Here is a 23,888-nt window from a genome sequence, read left to right as displayed (position 1 = left end):
GAGGCAGCGTTAAGGATATGTTCTAAACCCCAGAAACATGGTTTGGTCTCTCTAGTGGTGTTGATAGGAAGGTGCCAAGACTAGGCACATAAGGTAACCTACCTTTTTAATGTAAAAGTATTAGATATAAAACCAAGCGTTTTGCCTTTAACAACCTTGTAAATCTGTATCTTGCAAGTGTTCCTGTAAACTAAGATAATCTGTAAAAAAAAAAAAAAAAAAAAAGCTAAAAAGGAACATCCCTAAGAATTTTTTGGGTTTTCTGCTACACATCTTAGTAGAGTTTTTACTCTTGAGTTACCAATGAAAGGAAACCAGGCACTGAACTGATCAACTGCTAATAAAGATTGGCTGGAGCAGAACTGGGAGTTGGTTCAAGTCCCCGCTGTGTCATTTAAGCACGTTCCTAAGGAGGCAGATTTAACTTTAGTCTGCTTTATCTACTGGGCACACACTCTGCTCATCACAGCCAGGTATTGGAGGTCAAATGTCACTAATTGGATCAATGAAAACAGTAACCTATGCAAAAAGTAATCTTGGTATATTTTGCAGGTGACACCAATTGGGGCAGGTGTGTTGATCTGCTTGATAGTGAAAAGACTCTTAGGAAGGATCTGAACAGGCTCTATCAATGGGCTGAAGTCAATTGTATGAGATTCAGCAAGACCAAGTGCCAGGTCCCACACTTGGGTCACAACAACCCCATGCAACACTATAGGGTTGGGGATGAGTGGATGGAAAGCTCTCCAGCAGAAAAGAAACTGAGGATGTTGGAAAACAGCTGTCTGAATATGAGTCTGCATGTGCCCAAGTGGCCAAGAAGGCCAAAGGTATCCTGGCCTGGATGAGAAATAGCGTGGCTAGCAAGACTAGGGACATGATTGTCCACATGCACTCTGCACTGGTGTGGCCACAACTTAAATGCTGTGTTCAGTTTTGGGCCTCTCACTGCAGGGCACTGAGGTGCTGAAGTATGTCCAAAGATGAGCAATGAAGCTGGTGAAGGGTCTAGAGCAGAAGTGTTACAAGGAGTGGCTGAGGGAGCTGAGATTGTTAGTCTGCTCAGGAGGGCTGAGGAGAGACCTCTTTGCTCTCTGCAGCTACCTGAAAGGCGGTTGCAGTGAGATGAGCATCAGTCTCTTCTCCTAGTAACAAGTGATAGGACAAGAGGAAACAACCTCACAGTTGTGACAAGAGAGGTTTGAGTTGGATATTAGGAAAAATTTCCCTTTAGGAAGGGGTTGTCAGGCCCTGGAGCAGGCTGCCTAGGGAAGTGGAGAAGTCCCCATCCCTGAAAGTACTTAATAGAGTTGTAACTGTGGTGGTGAATGACATGGTTTAGCAGTGACCTGGCAGTACTGGGTTAATGGTTGGACATGGTGATCTTAAAGGCCTTTTCCAACCAAATTCTGTGATATCTGGAATGGAAGTTCCTTCATGACATAATAGCAGAAAAACTGCACTGCTCAAGGATGTAAAAATCAAAGTGGATTTTTTTGCACAGGTTCTGCACCTGGAAAAGGAGCCATCTCCTCTAACAGAATCCATCCTTAGGCTGATGAGGAAACTGTTTGAAATTGAGAAGATGCCTTTCTCCAGGGCAGTAGTCAAGATCCTTTCCTAAATGCTAGTTTAGTTTCCTCAGTGCTGTGAAGTATGAGAAATCTTTTTGTATCATGAATTGTCAAATCTGCTAAGGGTGGCTGCAGCCCAGGAGATATCTGGCATTTAAAGGTACACAGAGCCCTTGGCAGCTCTTGCCCTGTGGAGATGCTCAGTGTCACTCCATGGCCTGAGCTTGGCTGCAATTGCTCAGTGCTAAAAATTAATTCACCAAGCACAGCAGAGCTTGTTGGAAGGAACAGAGGAAGTATCTGGTTGACCTCAGGCTTGTGGCAAAGAGTTGGTCAGGCACCAGCTTGGAGGAAGCTACTGCTCAGAACAAGAATCTGGGAAGAAGCATTTTGGAAAAACCACCATGTCCTGAGGGAAGGACTGTGTTGATCATGGCTTAGATCCCAACTCAGTTAAAATCAGAGACAAACATGCTAAACCTCCATCTTAGCACCTTTGTTGACTTAGACCTCAAAACATAATGTAGCCCTCCTCTTCCTGCCTCCATGGCCTGAATTTTATTATAGGAAGTCTGGCTGCTCCTGCAGACTTGTCTTAGGAACTTAGTGCCTGATCTAGAGACATCTCAGCTGGCTTCCTTCAGAGGTTTCCTTCTTATTCAGCTGATGCACTCTCACTAGGCTTGCTGCAACTAGGCAGCTCTGTGGAGCTTAGCAAAGGAATCACCATCTCCTCTCCAAAAGTGACTTCAGTTGAGGAAGCAGAACAAAAACAAACCCAAACCCACATCTATATTGGAGTGAAAATAACACCCATACTAGATGGCTGTTCTCTTTCATTTGTAAAGCTTTCGCTTCCCTTTCTAAAGACCTCTGGGTTTGGCACAGTTTTCAGTAATGAGGCCTCTGTTGTTATCTAGACCACAATCTGCCCTGAATTGATTTTTAAAGGTCTTCTGTTTATTTGGTTGGGTTTTTTGTTTTGTTGTTGTTTTGTTTGGGTGGGTTTGTTTGCTTTTTTTTCAGTAGACATGATGTTCTGTGCTCCAGAAATACTCGAGCATGGCATGTTCTTTGACATTTCATTGCTTTCTCTCTAAACTGCATTCTCTGTCAGCCATTAGATATCATATATGTACTTTTTGTACTTTTTAGGAGCACCTGAAAGCTTTTGACCAGGAAGTAAATGCATTTGTGGACTATATGTTTGGACCTCGAGGTAAGTTTCTTCACCTGTAGCCCTTTTAGGAAACAATACCACTCCAAAATATTCTAATAAAGAGAAGTAGTCAACAGTCAACTATGTCTAGTTCTGCTGCCCTCCCCCTAAGGAGGACAGCAAAGTGCTGGCACAGATCATCTTCAACATCATCAGGTTGCTCAGAGCCCAGTCCAACCCGACTTGGAATGTTTCCAGGGATAGGCCCATCCACCACATCTCTGGGCTACCTGTGCCAGTGTTTCACCACCATCAATGTAAAAAAAAAAAAAAAAAAAAAAAAAAAGTCTTCCTTATGTGTAGTCTAAATCTCTCCTCTTTTAGTTTTAAACCATCATCCTTTGTCCTGCCACAACAGACCCTGCTAAAAAGTCTGTCTCTGTCTTTTATATGGGCCCCCTTAAAGTACTGAAAAGCCACTGTAAGGTCTTCCTGGAGCCTTCTCTTCTCCAGGCTGAACAACCCCAGTTCTCTCAGCCTTTCTTTATGGCAGACGTGATCCAGCCCTATAATCATTTTTCTGGCCTCCCCTGGACCCACTCCAACAGGTTCACATCTTTCCCTTGCTGAGGACTCTAGAAGCTGGACATAGTATTGCAGGTGGGGTCTCACCAGAATCACCTCCTTCATCCCCCTGGCCATGCTCTGGATACAGTTGGTTTCTGGGCTGCAAGCATACATTGCTGGCTCATGTCCAGCTTTTCATGCACCAGTATCCCCAAGTCTTTCTCTACAGGCCTCCTCTGAATCCCATTATCTCCCAGCTTGTATTGATACCAAAAATTGCCACAATCCATGTGCAGAACCTTGCACTTGGACTTGTTGAACCTCATGAGCTTCACATGAGCCCACTGCTCAAGCATATCCAGGTGCCTGTGGATGGCATCCCATCCCTCAGGTGTGTCAAACACGCCACTGAACTTGGTGTCAACTGCAAACCTGCTGAGGGTGCACTTGATCCCATTGTCTATGTCACTAATGCAGATACAGCCTGGGCCAAAAAAAAACAACCGAACAGCCAAAAATGAAGTAGAACTGCAGAAGGAAAGAGCCTTGGCAAGGTTAAGACAGAGCATCAAGGTCAGGGCTAAGTTTAGAAGAGGACCAAAGAACTAAAGGGAAAAGAAAAGACAGGATCTTAGGCAGCAAACCCAATTTCCAGGAAAGGTCCCTGCAAGGCCACCGTGCTGATGGTAGGGCTGGGTTTAAATCATATTCAGGAACAGCCCTGCAAACCTATGGTTTAACCCTATGGTTAAAGCCAGAACTGCTATCCAGGGAGATGGACCTATTTTCAGGTCTTCTCATGCTGTTGCAGTGGTTTACTCCAGGCCCTATAAAAAGTTCTTGCTTAATTGGCATTTGTAAAACCAAGAAATTGGTTTATTTTTCATATTTGGCTGTCTGGGTAAAAAATTTTTTTTATCATCTCTGCAGACAATGAGAAGTTTGAAAGAAACACTGAACAGCTTGGGAAGGGCAGCAGAAATTATTAAAAGAGAATGAATTTAATTAACAGCTTCTACAACAGTGCATTTTAGTACTAACACGGAAATGTGATCAGAAGCATAGAAGTACTACTTGTGGTTTTGTGGTGTTTTTTTTTTGTGGGTTTTTTTGGTTGTTTGTTTTTTTTTTTTGTTTGTTTGTTTTGTTTTGTTCCAAATGGACATGATGTTCTCCTTCATTCCACTTTCCTTTTTGTCCAGAACAAATTGTTTGAAGGAATAAATTGTAGTCAATCCAATGCAGAATACTAGGCAGATCCCTTTAGGCTTTTAGAAAGCACTTTAGTTAAACAAGTATTGTTTATATTGCTCACCGAGAACATCACCAACCCTCTCCAGGCAGCAGTGCTGAAGATATCATTTGTTTGTCTGTGCCTCTTTGCTATGATCTTTTATTTGATCTGGTGGTATAATGACACAGTATCCTACATTTAATGAATCACAGAGCTCCCTCTAATGTGTTTATACACTTAAATAACTCACAATAAACTGCCAACAGTTTTAAATTGGGTAGACTAATGCTACAATTTAAAGTCTAACTCGTTCATGAGAGTTTCCCCAAATATCTAAACCCAAAAAAGTATTCCCCTTCTTCCCCTCCACCAGTTCTCATCCGCACCACACACTTCATTCCACAGAAAAAAAATGGCTTAAAAGGATAGACAGCAGAGGTCTATTCTTTTAAAATAAACTTCACGTTGATGATTTATATTTTGGGCAGTAGCTACTGAAACACTGGTGTCATTATACTGCTTTTAATCATCATCACCAGATGTGGCTGAGGCCACAGGACACAGAAAGCCATGCACTAGATACTGGAAGCAATCTTTGCTCACATTGGTACCAGGTTAGCACAAGCAGCAGTTCTGTGCTACTAGAATAAGAGGAATGCTATTAAAGATGTGAGCTTGATTTTTATATAGCTACACTTGGTGCCTTTGTTCACTAGTGTCAGATGGACTTTGTACACAAATTTAACTCAATGTTTGCTTTGGAATTAGCAAACTTTTGATCAGGGAACAGAAGCCACACACATGCCCATCGGTTGTATCTCTTAGTAAGAAGTGGCTTTACAATTTAATGTTGGTCCACATTATTCTGGATAGGAGATATCTAGCTCAAGGCATAATGAGAACAAATGAAATAGCTATGCTTTGACAGAATTGTAGCAGTGTTTTGGCTGCAAGAGACCTTTAAGATCATCAAGCCCAACCATTAACCCAGCAATGTCAGGTCACAACTAAACCATGTCCCACAGCACCACATTTACACATCTTTTAAATACCTTTAGGAATGGGGACTCCAACACTTCCCTGGACAATGTTGTTTTGTAAGAGAGCATTTTTCCAGGGCCACCTTCATCTGCAGGGTATTGTTTGGTGCTAAACAAAATTGCAGGAGCTAAATCTAGATAATTGGTTGCTTGTTTTATCTGTGAAAGAAACAGAGGCAGTCAAGAACAGGTAAATATGAGTAAAGCTATATTAATGCAATAAGCACTCCTCCTTTCCTCAGCTGATTTTGAACAGCAGCAAGGCATTGGTGCAAAACTATTTACTCTCTGCAGTTAAGGTCTGAATCTACTCAGACAGTATCTGGCCAGAGCTACACAGAAACCTGAATCAAAATGTGTCTGAACCTCTCTGATAAAAGCCTGACACCTTTAAAGAGCCTGGGAAGCCTGCCACTCATTTCAAAGGAGCCAGGATTTCACCCTAAGGGTCTGGCACATCATGGTCAATGACTGTGAATGAGCTTATTCACAGAGCTTGTGGGTGCCTGCTCCTTCCCCTGCTGCAGTCCAGCACTTTCACACTGTGGCTTTATTCACTGCCTTGGTCTCAAATTCAGATGCAGTGTAGGTTCGACATTTTTTGAATAACTCTTTCTCCTCTTGACAGCATACCTTTACAGTCCTTGAACATGGAGATCAAGCTGTCAGTCAACAGAATACTTTTGATCCCTCCTTCCAATAACTGTTTTACCCTGTTTTACCCTCCTTACCCTGGCCCTTCCTTTTCCACATAAAAACCTTTCCCTTCTTGTCATGCAGGGATAAGCATAAGCGGAAACAGTCACATTCCTTTGCTGCTGATCATAAACCACTTTCTGTCAATAACTGTCTTACCCTTCAAGGTAGGGTGGAAAAGAATCAGCTAGACCACATGTTTTTATTACTCCAGAAAGTGCAGTAGTATAGACTTTAATAAACACTTGACATGCTCACCTAAACAAGCACTCAAGTTCTGTGGGATTAGCCCACATCCTTGTGGCTGCTCACAGCAGACTGAAAACTTTCAGAAGACATACTGAGGGAGAATTTAATGCTGCTTGGTTTAGTTTGCATTCTCATCTCTTCCAATTACTTTTCCTCTTTGAGCAAACATGCTGATTCATTATCTGCTGATAGCAGGTAGCCGTTGTGCAAGTAACCTTTGTGCACCAAGTGTTGCAATCCTCAGCTTTGGGGGGGACAATCCTTTGGAGAGCAGTCTTGCCAACGTGACTACTTTCTACCTCTTCATTTAGGATACCATAAATAAGTTAAAATCCATATGCTCCTGAAACATACACTAGATAATAAACATGTAAACTTTACCTGGCCTTTCACCTTGTGTCCTGTTCAGAGCCCCAATGGGAGCAGAAACACTTCAAAAGCATTCATTCCAGAGCTTCAGATGTTGCTTATGAACTTGAAGAGAGTTGCTCAAAGTGTTTCATTGTCATGTTGAGATGATCCAATAACTACTGAGATGATTGAAAAAGGCTGAAAGCATTGGTGGTTTTCAGCCAGGAGAAGAGAAGGCCTTTCAGTGCTTAAAGGGAACCTATAAAGAGATGGGGACAGATTTTAGCAGGGCCTGTTGCAACAGGACAAGGGGTGATGGTTCTAAACTAAAAGAGGAAGTTTTAGGCTAGATAGGAAGCATTTTCTTAAACTGAGGGTCATGAGACACTAGCAGAGGTTGCCCAGAGAGGTGGCAGAAGCCCCATCCCTGGAAACATTCCTAGTCAGGTTGGACAAGGCTCTGAGCAACCTGATCTAGTGGAAGATGTCCCTGCTCAGTGCAGAGGGGTTGGACTAGATGACCTTAAAAGGTCCCTTCCAAACCAAACCATTCTACGAGTCTATGACCTTGAGACAGGAAACAGGCATTCTAGCTTGGTCATGAACAACAAAGCAAGGCTGTCCTGAAGGAAGGATTATGCTTTGTATAGAAGACTGCGCTGTCATGACTGCTTTAATCCTACATATCTTTTTGAAGTTTTGGGGAGTCACAGAACCACAGAAGGGTAGGGGTTGAAAGGTACCACTGAAGACCAAGTTCAGCCCCCCTGCCAGAGCAGGATCACCTAAAGCAGATGACATAGGAATGCATCCAGGTAGGCCTTGAAAGTCTCCAGAGATGGAGACCCCACCACCTCTCTGGGCATCTTGTTCCAGTGCTCTGCCACCCTCAAAGTAAACAAGTTCCTTCTCATGTTTAGATGGAACTTCCTATGTTCAAGTTTATGCCCATTACCTCTTGTCCTGTCGCTGGGGACCATTGAGAAGAGTCTGGCCACATCTTTCTGACACACAGCCTTAGGTATTTGTAAGCATTAATAAAATCTCTCCTCAGCCTCCTCTTCTCCAAGCTAAACAGACCCAGCTCTCTCAGCCTTTCCTCCTATGATAGATGTTCCAGTCCCCTAATCTTAGTGCCCCAGTGCTGGACTCTCTCCAGTAGAGTCCAGAAGGGAGAGTCAAAACCAGGAGAGCACTGGAATTCCATGATAATTTAGCTCTGATTGAAAGCCTTTCCTGCAAAAGAGCTAACAAGCCACACAGAGTCCAGATCCAACAGATCAGTGTTACAGTCCCTGTCATGAAAACAAGTTGGGAAGTGAGGGGACACTAATGAAAAAGCAAGCTGATGCTCTTAAACAGATTATTCTAACTCACTGGTCCCTTTCAAAATCACCATAGGCAGAAAAATAGTAATTTTTTTTTCATACACTGTGAACATCTTTTCTTTTTTTCACATTTTCTAACAATCTTTTTAAAAATAATTAAAACAGTTTCTAAGAGCAGAAAAAACTACTGTGACCTTCATGATAGTATCTTCTTGGTGATGCCCAATGACAGGACAAGGGGCACTGGGAAGAAGCTGAGGCATAGAAAGTCCAATGGAAACATGATGGAATTTTTTTTGACTGTGAGGGTGACAGAACACTGGAACAGGCTGCCCAGGGGGGTTGTGGAGTCTCCCTCTCTGGAGATATTCAAAACCTGCCTGGATGCATTCCTGTGTGATCCGGTATAGGTGATCCTGCTCTGGCAGGGGGGTTGGACTGGATGATCTTTCAAGGTCCCTTCCAGCCCCTAACATTCTGTGATTCTGTAATCTCACTGACATTTCTTCACCTATTCCATAAACAATGACAGATTTACACTAACTTCTTTGAAAAACTGACTCTGACAGCCCTTGTTCTTTTCATAAATGTCTGAAGATTATCACTGTGGAAATAAAACTCTGAATTTTGCTCTGTCTTGAAAAAAAAAATAAAGAGAAAACACTCCTTTGGCTCATGACATCCAGTTGCTGACAGGACAAGGAAGCAGTGCCTCCAGATTGACATGTAGGATTAGGCTTTGCTCGTATACACTGAGCTATCTGATTACTGCCAATGGGATTACTTGTGTGAATAAGGCAAGCAGGATTTGACCTTAATATCTCATTTCAGGACCAGGCGAATGGGACAGAAACTGTGAGAAGCAAACCCTTGCCTTGCTAAATATCTTTGAAAATGATAACTGTCAAAGGAAACCTTTGCCATTTGTTTTTCGTATTTAATGCTTTTGAGAAAATCAGCCCCTTGAATAAATGTTTGCCAGCAAATATGATCTACCTTAGCATTTAAATGGCAAATACAGAATTCATATCTGGCAATTCATTATGCATACTTTGTAGTGAATCATGGAATGGTTTGGGTTGGAAGGGACCTTAAAAATCATCTAGTTCAAATCCCCCCTGCCATGGGCAGGGACACCTCCTGTTAGAACAGCTTGCTCAAGGGCCCATCCAACTTGCCTTTGAACAGTTCCAGGGTTGCAGCCTCCACAACTTCTTCAATTTTAAAGTCAGTCTACTACCTGCAAACTGTCTGCTGAAGAGATTAAGATATGATTTACTTAAATATGAAGTTACAGCATTAGAATTTTAAAAGTATATAGGGATGTTTTCTTCTTTCTTTGTTTTCTCTTTCCTGTTCAAATAAGAAGATGTAAATGGCCTTAAGTTATTGGAGAAGAAGTTGTTATTACACCCAGCAGGCTTTCAGGAGGAATTCTCTGAACTTGTATGCAGGTTTGGGAAGGTAAAGGCAATGGATAGCTCTTTGAACAAAACCTGACAGATACCCTCTCACGCTTTTAGCAGACTGTTTCCATGATGTGATCTGCATTATTTTAACAATATTTTTACCATGGTGTTCTTAATTGCCTGCTGCCTGTGTATCTTTCAGACACCAGGGTTAGAGGATGGTTCCTTTTGGATTCTTACCTTCCCACGTTTTTCCTTACTGGAGCATACCTCCTCTGCATATGGCTGGGTAACAAATTCATGAAGAACAGACCTCCTTTCTCTCTCAGGGCTCACCTCATTGTATACAACCTTGGGATTACACTACTCTCCTTGTACATGCTCATAGAGGTAAGTGCTCCTCCAAGCAATGTAGCTGAGAAAGGTGAGCAATATAATGTTTTTAGTGGAAATATCTTAGCAACAGATAGTTTTGATAGGAAATTCAACATCAACAGCAAAGTAAATTTAAGATTTTTTTCTAAAAAAACATCTCTTAGCAATTGGACAGTGAATTAGAAACATAAATCATAGAATTGTTTTGGTTGGAACAGACCATTCAGATCATTGAGTCCAACCATTAACCCAGTACTAAACAGGCCACCACTACACCATGTCCCCTCTGCACCGCATCTACACAGCTATTCAATCCCTCCAGAGACTGCAACCACCACTTCCTGGACAGCCTGTTCCACAACTCAAAAACCCTTTCCTAGAAAGAATTTTTTCCTAATGTCCAAACTAAACCTTCCCTGGCACAACTAGAGGTTATTTCCTCCTGCCCTATTGCTTGGGAGAAGATACCTACCCCCAGCTCTCTACAACCTCTTTACAAGTAGTTGTAGAGAGAAAGAAGGTCTCCCCTGAGCCTCCTTTTTTTTTTCCCCCCAGGCTGAACAACCCCAATTCCCTCAGCTGCTCCTCATGAGACTTGTCCTCTAGAGTTGTACAGGACCTTCCAAGTCTAGATCTGGGCATGTTTTAACCAACTGTCTGTCCTTTCTGAGCTACAATCCACATCCGGGGACAGCTGCCTACCATCAAGGCACTGTCTACAAGCCTGAGTTTGAATCTGCAGCAGTTGCCCACCTTGTTCTTCAGCACCCATAGATATGCCCATAGATTAGGTTTTGTTTGTTTGACTGTTGCAGAAATGACTTTTCTATGCTTAAAGATGAACTGATTTATAGATGGATCTAAGTACTGACTTATTTGTAGCATTGGCAATTCAGTGTTATTTTGGCAATTCAGTGTTATTTTGGCAATTCAGTGTTATTTTGCTGCTCTCCTGACTAAGAAGCTTTCCTCATACAGACAGACAGTAAGAGACAGATGTTAATAACCTGGCATTTCAGCCAAAAGCATGTGCTGAGGGTCCTGAAGGCTGAATATGGTCACACAGATGATTTTCCAAGTATTTATCAGGAGGGGACAAGCTCACAGAAATTAAGATCCATTCAGAACCAGAAGAGAGGTTTGAATGCATCTGATAATTTTGCAGCAGTAGAGGACTCAAACAGTGCTCCTCAGCAGAGACATGCCTGTTTTCACTTCTCCAGTGGAAAGCAGAAGCCAAAAGTCACCATTCCAATATTATTTGAAAGCTCCCTATTCTCAGCCTTGTGATTACTGAGGTACTTTCAATATTGAAGTGTTAACATCCATCACTCGCAGCTATAAAAAACAAACACTGAAAGACAAAAACCACAAAACGTTTTCTGACTTGGCTTAAAAAGTGACCCTGGGCATGAGAAGTATTGGCTGAAGAATGTGCTTGATTTCATGGTGTGACCTGCAGAGGGGTTTGGGCTGATATCACTGCCTTCCTTGCCTGCATTGCCTCACACTGTTTCCTGCTCCCTGAGCTCCTGGCCACAGCAGCAGTTTCCACCAGACAGAAAAAAAAAAAAACCACAAAACCAAAAAACAAACAAACAAACAAAAAACGCAAAAAAAACAAACCCCAAACAAACCAAAAAACAAGGACCAACTGTTCTGTCAGCTAGACAAGAAACTTTACAGAACCCAAAGATGACCCCAAAGATTTCAAATTTTAAATTAATTTGAGCTAACCACCAAGTGACTGGCCTTTGTGCAAAGGATGGATTGTGCTATGCAGATCATTAGCTGGTCAAAGCTCCAGGTGGCTTCAGTGGTTGCTGTGGGTTGCCTGAGAGTGCAGGATCAGGCCTGGAGCAAAGCAGAAACCAGCAGCTGCTGGAGGGTGTGATTACTCCATATTGGTTGTCCTCCAGAATTTAAATTAGCACTTTGATGTTTAAATCCTCATTTTGCTTCAAGGCACACAGATAACTGTCTTCAGTAGCAGGACTCAGCAAAAAGGATTAACTGAAAACAAAAATACAGCTCCCTGCCCTCTGCAGGCTGATTTGGCCTGCCACAAGGAAATGAATGAACAAAGAGAATTTTTGCAGGTCTCTTTTTAGCAGGGCCTGTTACAACAGAACAAGGGGTGATGATTTCTTTTAAATTAACATAAAGATCAAATTCTTTACAGTGAGGGTGGTGAAACACTGGCCTGGGTTACGCAGACAGGTGATAGATGCCCCATCCCTGGGAAACATTCCAGGTGAGATTTGACCAGGCTCTGAGCAACCTGATGTAGTTGAACTTGTCCCTGCTCACAGCACAGGAGTTGGACCAGGTGATCTTTAAAGGTCCTTACCAACCTAAACCATTTTATGATTCTGTGGCATCACCACTGCCAGCTGTTTCACTGCAGATTTCACTCTTTGCTCTGGACTGTAAGCCAGGCTGGTTTTACACCATACAAAACACTCTTCCATAACAGTGGCTCTGTATTCTTTCATAGTCTTCTTGCCTGGTTTCTATCACAGCTTCTTTTGTGAAAGAGCAGAATGGGAGTTATGCTTTGCAGATCTGCCTTGAGATAGCTTGCACATTCCTGCTGAAAGGAAATGGGAGAGCAGAAATCATCCTCAGGACTGAATGAAGTTACAGTGACTCAACACTTCAGAATGTCTCCTTTCTGAAGCTTCCCTCTGGCCCTTATTCTCTCTTTCATGGACAGTAAGCTCTTTAAGTCAAGAGTTAACTATATTTAGAGCATTCTGCACAGTGGTTTCTTATGTAAACAGAGCTGATCCCTCCCAGCAAGTACGAGTAGGATTAATTTCTAGTCAGAGACACTTCTATAACAGTTGTCTTATTCCTCCATCCTCCCACTGCACCTGAACCTCTCTGGTATCTGTGGCAGAGATAAATCACAAAATAATTCTCTCTAATAAATACAAATCACCAAGAAATCCCACATTTATTACCATTGTTGTTCTTATCTCTTCTTGGTTTTGTTTCTAAGGTGACACACACCTTTTCTTGTGATAGCTCCAGAATAGAGGGGGTGCTTCTTAGACGTCCAAAATAAAAAACTCTCATTAAAACAACAAACAAACAAATAGGTGTATCTCCATACACAGACTGTCCCACATGCTAGTTTTAATGAGAAACATGAGAAACCAGCTGATGGGGGGACTTATACTGCAATTCTTCATCTCCTCACCTTCACCTGCTGTCCCTTGGCTACAGTTGACTCGTGCATCCTCAAGGCAAGAATACAATGATCATAGCAATGAGTCACAACAAAAGGGCTGGTTTAAAATCTCCAAGGGCAGATTCCTCTTTTGAGGCAGATCTCCATGGGCACGAAGTATCTGGGAACCAATTTTAGCTCCATGAGCTTTGAGGTCAACCAATCCAGGACAACTCTAAGGTGTGCCATTAGCATAAGGTCGAATACCCCTACTATCCCCCAAAAGGACAAGGTCTAAAGAAAACAAGCTCTGCCAAGCTGCCCTCACACTACTGAGATGCCTCAAAATTTTTATGTCAAGGAAGACTCAGGTGCGTTTGAGGGCCTCCCACAAGGGCAGTTTCTTAGACCTTAGTTCAGATTTCTGAGTTAAACAAATAGACATCAAAGGCCCTGGTGTCTCCCCACTGAATATAAGGGAGAGGTGAGGCACTTGGGTCTGGAGCATAGTTTTTTTTTAATTATCTGAAGCTTAGATACAAGTCACAGAATTGTCAGGGTTGGAAAAGACCCCAGGAATCATCTAGTTCCAAACCCCCTGCCATTGGCTTAAATTAGGCCGGCTTCAGGTAGACTGCTGAGGGGCCAGGAGGCAATTTCCTCCACCCTCACCACTGCAAGAGAAACCTGAATCAGAGGTTTGTTACTGGGTGTGTACTCTTCTGTACTGTTAAGTGTTCACAGACCCAGAACAATTCTACTGATCCCACAGTTTCTAGTCACATTGACAAAAATCTGCATAAAGAAAAAACATCTTTTTGTTTTAATAAAAATCAAAACTTTTAGCAGTTCCACTGAAACAAAATACACATTTCCTCTACACAAATCTCTGCCTAAGATCCTGCAAGCACCAACTGTGAGCAGAAAAATATCTTACTGTGAAATCAGGTCTTGAAAATTATTTCATATGCCAGTCAGCTCACAAACTATATTCCAGGGATGCAGCTTCAGGTGCTAGAGGCCAAGTTCACAAGGTAAAACTGTCATAACTCCAATGATAAACTAAAAGTGGAAATAAAAGAGACCAACATTGATCTCTGAATTGCAAAATTACTCAGATGAAGATACTGTCTCTCTCTCTCATTAATAGGAAGAGACATAAGCTCTGTCTAGGTCTTAAGGCTGCTTTCCCCAGCAGTAAGTATCACCTCTGCCCTATTTAAATTAAATCTCAGCTAGTCATCAAGGTCTCACCCAAGTCCTTTTGTTGATCAGGCACTGAGAAAACCAGGACACTAGCAGCATCTGGGTCAGATTAAAAAGGAAATATGTGTCATTAGCAAAAGGGTGGCGTGATGTCTCAAGCTGCCTGTATCCCCAGGTAGCTTCACAGCCTTACTACAAATCCATAGGATTTGTAAGCAAGCAGCCACATCCACATGAGGATAATGCGAGGACCTCTTGAGTCAGAGCAAAGAGCAGAACTGCACAAGTATTGCAAGCCCAGTGCATTAACCTTTTTAGTGAAGCCATAGAAAAGATTTTTACATGGAATCATTTAGGCTAGAAGAGACCTTTAAGATCGAGCCCAACCATTAACGCAGCATTGCCCCAAGTGCACCACGAAACCATGCCCATCAGCACCCTCCACGGGTGGGGACTCCACCATTTCCCTGGGCAGCCTGGAAAAGGGCTTGACAACCTTTTTGGTGAAAAATTTTTCCTAACGTCAACCTAAATCTTCCCTGGGGCAACTTGGCCTTGTACAAAACAAGGTTTTGGGCTTACCTACCTTCCAGGATTAAAAAACTAACCAACCAACCAACCAAAAAAAACCCCAAAACCCACAAACCAAACAACTAAATTACCTTCATATTACCTGTTTGTAGGAGCTGAAAATTCACCCCACAGAAAGTCACATTTCTGGATTGTAGTCATGACTTGCAGATCCATAGGTGCCCAGACATCATGAGGATTCCCAGGAGTACCAGAATTGCCTCCTTTGCATCCCTTGACAGCAGGGAAAGGTCAGAAGCACAATGTTGGCACAATCAGAGCCACCAGCCACTGTCTTTACCCCTACATGTTACATCTTGCAAATTCCTAGAAAGGCCAGTATAATTCCTAGATTTGGAATTAGAGTGGTCAAAATGAAAGGAACAAATCCAAAATAGAAGGAGTACTTAAAATTCTGTTTCATCCTATCACTATAATTGTTGACATGAGGAAGACTTACTTCCTAAGTGTACAAGTGATAAAAACAAGACTTGAGCAGCAGAAGGTCTAAGTAAAGTTTTAACAGTGTGAAAAAAAGTTAAAAAAAGGCATAGATCCTAGCTGACATCACAGAATAGTAGGGGTGAGAAGGGACCTCTGGAGATCATCTAATCTGTCCCCTCTACTACTCCAGCACCCTCACAGGAAAACAGCTTTTCTTCTTTAGATGGAATCTCCTGTGTTCTAGTTTGTACCCGTTGATCCTTGTCCTGTCACTGGGCATCACTAAGAGACTGGTCCCATCCTCTTGCCCCTCATCCTTCAGATATTTATAAGCATTGATAAGATCCCCTCTCAGTCTTCTCTGGGCTAAACAGTCCCAGGTCTCAGCCTCTCCTTGTAAGAGACGTGCTCCAGACCTCTGACCATCATTGTAGCTTATGCTGAACCCTCTCCAGTCTCTCTTGAACTGAAGAGTTCAGAACTGGACAAAATACTCCAGATGTGGCCTCACTAGGGCAGACTAAAGAGGGAAGACAACCTCCCTTGACCTCCTGGTCACACTTGAAATGTGCTCAAGTTTTACTACGAAATTCAACTTCTGCATAATGACTTATTAATAAATTGTAGTAAATGACTGTTTACTCTGTTAATTCTTCAGAGTTTAGTGAATGTCACTTAAGTCAAACAAACAATTACTCTACCTCAATAGGTTTGGTGTTTGAGGTGAAGGCTTCCTTTGCAATAATTCTTTAAATGAAGACAGAAAGACTGCCTTAACCTTAGGAGAGCTAGAGGAAAAGAAAAAGTGAGCATCCAGAAGAGAATAGGTGCACTTAGTTTGGAAGAAAGGAGAAGTGAGGGGGGAAAAAGCCTAGACAGCAAAAGGTCACAGAGTGCATTGTAAGGCAGTGAAATGCAAGGGCAAGGCAAACAGGTTTTCTGAGGAGAATAGAGTTAAATTCCCAGGTATTCTTCTATCTTAGTCAAATAATTTGTTTTGAAAGGTGAGGAGCTGACTTAGCTATCCCTGCCTGCAGTTGTTCTAGCTGGACACATTGCCTCTTCTCAGTTTTCATCCGAGTTCTCTGTGTCTTTTCTACTGACCTTTCTGAGTTCTGCATTTAGGTACAACATTCAGTCCATTCATCAGAAAGGCAGTCCTCTCTCCAGGCAAACTGCAAAAACTCCAAATGCCTTGCAGGGCTTGCTTATTTTCAGGTGCTGGTCCTTCTCCTGCCCCAGGACAAGGGGGAATACCTCGTTTTCCAGGCATTTTCTCTCTGAGAAAGCCCATCACATGTGGAGCTTATTCCACAACTCAAAGAGCACAGAGAAATCAGAGTTAGCAGAAACAGGAATATCCATTCAAAAAGTAACAGTGCTTTCCAGAGGAGAAGGCCACAAAAATTATCACAACATTCAAGCAGAGGCCAAACTGGCAATACAAGCTGTGACCCCAGCTGCACTGAACGTGTGTATCAGGATCTCTAGCTGGGGTTTGATTGTTTTCCCTGTTTATAGGCTCCGGTCGGATCCTGTTTGGTGACCTCAGGCACACACTGCAGGTGAATCACACACTGCAGGTGAATCACACACTGCAGGTGAATCCACCAGAGCATGGGCTGTGCCAAAAAGCAGCTGGTTAATTTTGGTTCTTATAAAGTAGCTATTTTCAATACACTCATTTATTGCCTTTTTGTCTCTCTCTGCAATCTCGGTGGGTTATTCTGGCCATCACAGGACAATCACAGAATTGCAATTGAGAGGAAAATGAGGCTTTGGCACTCTGGGTTTTATTTATTTTTAATGTGAATTTATAATAAGCATTCTAGGTTATTGGCTACTTGTCCAGACAAGATTATCAATATTCTGCTTTTTAATGTATTTACACTAGGAATTAATTCCCTTTGGTCACTGAGAATATCTCTGCTTCACTTCTGAGTAGACTGTCACACATTCACCACAGGAGACCACTTCACAGTCTGAAGGGGAGGGAAAAGCCTGTATAGATGCTCATACACACCCTCCCTCTGAACATGGTGCTGGAGTTAAGAGCAACCCCCTGCTCACAGTGTCTTGCGATTCTGCTTACAGAGTCATACTTGGATGTATTTCCTTACTGTAGGTGGAACTTCACGAGTTCTATGGATGCTGTCCAGCAGGACTCACAGGTCCTTTTCCACACAGCAGGCCGACCCTTAACCTGTACTTACTCCTCCCCAGGTGCAGGACCTTCCGACTTGCCCTTGCTAGGTTCCTCTCCACCCAACTCTCCAGCCCGTTCAGATGTCACTGAACGGCAGTGCAACCTCGCGGCTTTATGGTTCTATAATTGCTGCATTTTGTGTTTCAGCTCATCCTTGCCACGTGGGAAGGAGGCTACAACCTGCAGTGCCAGAACCTTCACAGTGCAGGGGAAGCTGACATCCGGGTAAGAAACAGCAACAGCTCAGCTTAGATATCATTTAAGAAACCAGGAGAAAAATCAGTCATCTAAAAACGTAGCACTTGTTGGGCTTGAACTGGAAACTAAAATTTAGAAAACTGAAGAGATATCCTGCTGGCTTGATTTACATCTAGTTTCAACCCTTATTTCTGCATCAGAAATTTCATGTAACAACTCTGTCATTCTCCATGCTTCAGGCTTCACCTCCAGATAACATTAGAGCTCAAGGGCAGAAAGATTGGTTAGCTTACATCAGTTTCTCATGTCTTCAAAATTTGTCTGTGCTATGGCAAGGAAAAAGTCAGTTGCATACCCTTTTCAATCAACAAGCTATTTCCCCCTTTAACTGTCTTTAACCATCCTGGGACACATCCTGAGCTCTGATAAAGCATCTCAGTTCTAGAGGAGGGTTTATTTCATTGTGTTGAGTATCAAAGTTAAATTATTTAAGCAGAAGCTGACAGCATAATCTGTTCAGTACCAAGTAAAAACAGTAACACCCTTAAAAAACAAAAAAACATAAAAATCCCACACAACTATCTTTGATGAAAAAAAAGATAATAATTAGAAAACCCTTAAAGTTCATATTTCTTAATTTAGATAATTATATAATTATGCATTACATAAGAATGATGCTTTTTTTCCTAAATGGTCTCATTCAAAAGAGAAACAAAAATGAAGTAGAAGCTTGTGCTCCTTCAGTAGAATATTAATGCCTTTTGGGAAGTTGTCTGCCTAGTAGGACTGGTGAAGTACAGCAATATTTAAGCCTTTGCATGAACAGATATCGATTTCCTGCTCTTTTGTACTTCCTTGTACAGGTAGCCAAGGTGCTGTGGTGGTATTATTTTTCCAAAGTAATTGAATTCATGGACACTATCTTCTTTGTGCTGAGAAAAAAAAACAGCCAGATCACTTTCCTTCACGTGTATCACCATGCCACCATGTTTAACATTTGGTGGTGTGTTCTGAACTGGATACCTTGCGGGCAAAGTAAGTCTGTGTTCACTTTGTCACCTGGGGGACAAGTCACCTGCAGCTGGAGGAGAATCCAAATCCCATCACTATGCACAGCAAGTGTATCACTGGCAGCACATTCACAACCTTTCAGAATTTCCAAACAGTAAAATTAAAAGCATAGTTAAAAGTTCATAACTAAAAATTAAGAAAATACAAATGTTAGGCTCTGGATTTTCACTTAGCTGCCACAAGCCCTCATATTTATTTCTCTTCAAACCACCTTTAGATAAGATAACGCTGAATAGCACACAGAGTGATCACATACAAGACCTACTCAAAAAACAGATGTAAGAGAAACTCCTGACACCAGTAAACCCATCAATCATGACAAATGAATTCAATGGCATTTTTACAAGTTTGCTTCCTGTATGCATCGTTAATTATAAAATAATTAATCAGTGGAAAATCAAAACAATTGGCGAGACCAACTCTAGACAACTCTCTGAATTAGTATCTACTAAGAGCAGCTAGAGTGGTAGAGTGGCAAGGGAGCCCTGGTAGACAAGTTCACCACAAGCCAGCAGTGCACCCTCATGGCCAAGAAGGCCAATGGTATCCTGGGGTGCTCAAGAAGAGTGTGACCAATGGATTGAGGGAGGTTCTCCTCCCCCTCTACTCTACCATAGTGAAGCCACATCTGAAGTACTGTGTCCAGTTCCAGGTTCCCCAGTTCAAGGGAGACAGGGAACTACTGGAGAGAGACCAGTGGAGGGGTATGAAGATGCTGAGGTAACTGGAGCATCTCTCTGAGGAAGAAACACTGAGAGGGCCAGGGGTCTTTAGGTTGGAGAAGACTGAGAGTAGATCTTATCGATGCTTATCAATATTTAAAGGATAGGTGTTAAGGGGATGGGGCTAGACTCTTTTTAGTGGTGTCCAGTGATAAGACAAGGGGCAATGGGCATGAACTAGAGCACAGGAAGTTCCATCTCAAAGTAAAGAAATTCTTCATTACATTGAGTGTGATAGCACTGCAACAGACTGCCCAGAGAGACTGTAGAGTCTCCTCTGGAGAGAACCCAACCTGGTCATGATCCTGGACAAACTGCTCTGGGTGACCCTGCTTTAGCAGAGTGGTTGAATTAGATCCCCAGAGAGCCCTTCCAACCTCCACCATTCTGTAATTCTGTGGGTTATCTGGGGTAAAATTCTGGATATCTTCATCTAGCAAAAGAACCACTGAAGGGCTTTACTCTGAATTAAATCATCCTCGTGTAGTCATCTCAGGAATGTCTTTAGCAAATAATAGCAATAATGGGAAGGCTTTCAGATTCACAGATTACATTAGGTTGGAAGGGCCCCTCAAAGGCCATCTTGTCCAATTCCCCTGCAGTGAGCAGGGACACTTCCAGCTAAATCCAGCTGCCCAGGGCCACATCAAATCTGATCCTGAATGTCTCCAGGGATGGGGCCTCAACCACACGCCAGGGCAATTCCTTCCAGTTTGTTACCACTCTCATTGCAAAAAGACTTACTGCATGCAAGAGATGTTGCTAGCAATAACATCTTCTCTTACTCTTTAGTATATAAAAGTGTTTCCCATGATGGATTTCTATAGGTTTCTTTGGCCCCACTCTGAACAGCTTTATCCACGTGCTTATGTATTCCTATTATGGACTCTCAGTCATCCCTTCCATGCGCAAGTATCTCTGGTGGAAGAAGTACCTCACTCAGGCACAACTGGTATGTATCTATTTCATTGTCATTTTCAACTGCTGGAGGGCCTTCAAAATGACAGAGAGGGCAACATGGATAATAGCTAAATATTATAATTTGTAAAATTTTGCCAGTTACAATTCAAATAGAACAAAGCTATTATACCAAGTCAGTAGTGCAACCCAGTATGACTTCATAACGGAAACAATGTTCAGATTTCTTTCCTACAACACAGCAGAAACTGCACAGGCTCTAAAATGCTGTTATTTAGGATCTCATGCATAAAAAAAGGCCTTTCCTTAATCATGACAAATAGGTTTTTTTTTTTTTAAAAAAAGTTATAAAAACTGTCTGACAGAGCCTACTCCTTTCAGCTTCCCCTGGCCAAAGCTGAGCCCATCAGCAAAGCTGGGGGCACTTCTGTGATAGCATATTTAATAAAGAGTAAACAATGCTGCTTAGCAGCTGAGAAGAGTGAGAAAGTGCGTGTGTGCAGGGCTGTTTCTCTCAAGTTGGAGCACAAAGAGGAGAAGAGGTACAGAGATTTCTTGGCAGCCTACACAGAAGATGAGGTTGTCCTCCTGCAGCACCCCCTACAGCCCATGGAGATTAATGGTGGAGCAAAGATCCACCTACAGCCCAATGGAGGACTTCATAGCAGAGCAGGAGAAAGTGCCCTGATGGAAGCTACAGCCCATGGAGGACCCCACACTGAAATAGACATCTGGCAGGAACTGGGGCTTGTGGAGAGAAGCCCATGCAAAAGTTTTCTGATAGGTCCCATGGGGCTTCCATGGTGAAGCAGTCCATTCCTAAGAACTACAGCCTGTGGAAGGCCCCATGATGGAGAAGTTTGTGCAGGGCTGTCTCCCATGGGAGGGACCCCATACTGGAGCAGGTGAAGAGCAAAAGAAAGAGGGGCAGAGTCAAAGCAGTATGAACTGATTACAAACCCCCTGCCCATCTTCCTGAACCACCTGGGGAAAGGAGGTAGAAGAGTGAAAAGTTGAGCCTAGAAATAAACAGGGGCTTAGGGAATTTGTTTTTCATTTTATTTTACTTCTTACTATCCTTCTCTGTTATTAATTCACAAGAAATTAAATTATTCATTCTGAAATCAAGTCTGTTTTGCCTGTGATGATAATGGGTAAGTTTTATCCATTTCCCTCTATGGCCTTATCTCAGCCCACAAGTTTTTCCATCTCATTTACTATACCTACTCTGAGGAGAGGAAGTGAGAGAGCAGGTAGGTAGGTACTTGGCAGCCAACCAAGGTAAACCCACCACATTGTAGTACAACTAATCAAATGCAGAATGATCTAAACAAACTCTTTGACAAGATACAAGTTGCCTGACTTCTAAAAGTTTACTCCAGTGGTTACTCCACCTGAAGAGTTGAACCACATCAAAAGCTTCCATCAGCAAAGCCTGATATGAAATGAAATTACTTTCACTTTTTTTCTCTGAATATTACATTATTTCAGAGTTCAGGTGTTTGCAGTTAACTTGAAAACGCCTGGATAGAAATGTGTTTAGTAAGTGTTTGTCCTCTGAACTGAGGCCATCCCTGCCGTTGAAACACTGGCTGGAGAGCACACTCAGCTGGCTGGGGAGAATCACGTGCACCATCATGGGCTGTAGCTCACAGTCCTAAATACAACCAGCCTTTGCAATTCCTTCTCCATCTCATCTTTTCTTCATGTATCCCCATCTTAACTCTGTTAATGGAAACACCAGCCTACCTGAACTTCTCCTCAGACACAAGATTTTCATTTTCTATTCAGATTTCTAAAGCTATTGCCTCGACTCCCCAGTTTTCTCGAGTTTCTGCTGAATGCTGTATCCGGCACAACATGGTCTGGAAGATAGAACAATTTCCATTAAAAAGAGAGCTTTCATTTTGCTAACTAGACCTATAAACTCATGTTTTTAGAAATCTCTGACCCCTGCTATGGCTTTTATTTTTTTATTTCATAAAAGCACTATTTTAACTCCCACAATACATTCACAGGATCAAAAAGGTGTTGTTTAAGAGTACTCAAGCTTTCAAAGAACAAGACTTGGTGACATTGTTGTATCTGATTTTTCTAGCACTGACCCTTTCTCAGCAAAACACTCATGCGTGCTTTTTTCTCTGCAGATCCAGTTTCTGCTCACCATTGTGCACACACTCAGTGCAGCTGTGAAGCCATGTGGATTCCCATTTGGCTGCCTCATGTTCCAGTCCTCCTACATGGCCACACTGGTCATTCTCTTCATAAACTTCTACATTAAGGTAGGAAGTCTTCTAAGAGCTCTCTAAGAATGGTGGGGGATTTTAAAAAAAGAACTTTTTGGATAGTAGCCTTGATAAGTAAAGAATGACAGATATAGTCATGTCTTCATGAGACAGTCACGACCACCTCCTCATTGCACCTCAGCTCTTCTGCACATGTATAGCAAGTCAGGTACCACAGTCAGGACTCAGGAGGTCTGAATTTTCTCTGCTGGGCAACTTTCTGAGTCTTCCTCCACAGAAAAAAGAAACAAGCAGCTTTGTCTCTGTAACATTTGCTCCAAAGTGACTACACCAGCCTATCTGTATGTGTAGTTTCTAGTGAAAAGGGCTTTGAATCTCTTTTGAAATCAAGACTAGTAATACTAGTAAGGTAACGTCACCCACAGCACACAGTTCCCTTAACACAGTCTGAAGAAAATACATGCATCTGCATCAACAAAGACCAAACAGCTCCATTTTACAGTTCACAACAAGCAATGTTTGGTGTGGGAGGAGACACTAAATAAACCCGAAGATGCACTAAATAAATCCAAAGACTCACTATGGATTTTGCTTTTACAGACATACCGGGGAGCACCTTCAGGAACAGCAAGGAAGGAAAGCCCTGCGACAGCAGAAATCAAGAACGGTTTCCATAAGGACTATTTTGGTGCTGCCAATGGATTCCTGAACAAGAAGAAAGCACAATAAGTAGAGTAATTCCTTCGACTTCTTTTTTTCTAAAAAAAAAAAAAAAAAAGGAAAAAAAAAAAAAGAAAAAAGACTGAATTACAAACTTTAGCTTAAACCCTATTTGGTTATGTTTATCAGTTCTTTGTACCAGACACTTAATGTACTGCTGTTTAGGTTTTAACAAATGAGGTAGAACTACTTTTTCTATCAAAGGTCACCATCAGAACAAAAGGAGACCAAGTTCTTTCTCATGTAAAAAAACAAAAACTTTCTGATCTCTAATGCTGACAAAGACACCTTCTCAAACACCAAATGGATACATCCAGCAATGCCTTCAGAAGGTTAGGACTCCGTTCAGACTAACTCAGCCAGCATGTTGTGCACGTGAGTGGTCTTGAAGCAAGGCTGTGCAGCACACCCAACTGTGACCAAGGTCAGG

At 42.3% G+C, this 23,888-nt stretch overlaps 1 protein-coding gene across 1 annotated transcript; it reads left to right on the top strand.

Moving 5' to 3' along the window:
* Positions 1-2,735: 2,735 nt before the first annotated feature.
* Positions 2,736-23,467, top strand: ELOVL2 (ELOVL fatty acid elongase 2). Its single transcript, XM_054381732.1, has 7 exons — positions 2,736-2,793; positions 9,810-9,997; positions 17,731-17,808; positions 18,645-18,816; positions 20,402-20,526; positions 22,640-22,774; positions 23,339-23,467. Exons 1-7 carry the CDS (start codon positions 2,778-2,780, stop codon positions 23,465-23,467), a joined length of 843 nt encoding a protein of 280 aa, XP_054237707.1. The 5' UTR covers positions 2,736-2,777.
* Positions 23,468-23,888: the final 421 nt, after the last annotated feature.

Source organism: Indicator indicator, chromosome 6, assembly GCF_027791375.1.
Source record: "Indicator indicator isolate 239-I01 chromosome 6, UM_Iind_1.1, whole genome shotgun sequence".
Lineage (NCBI taxonomy): Eukaryota > Metazoa > Chordata > Aves > Piciformes > Indicatoridae > Indicator > Indicator indicator.
The sequence above is the reverse complement of the archived record's forward strand: the minus strand, read 5'-3'. Positions and strand labels throughout refer to the sequence as shown.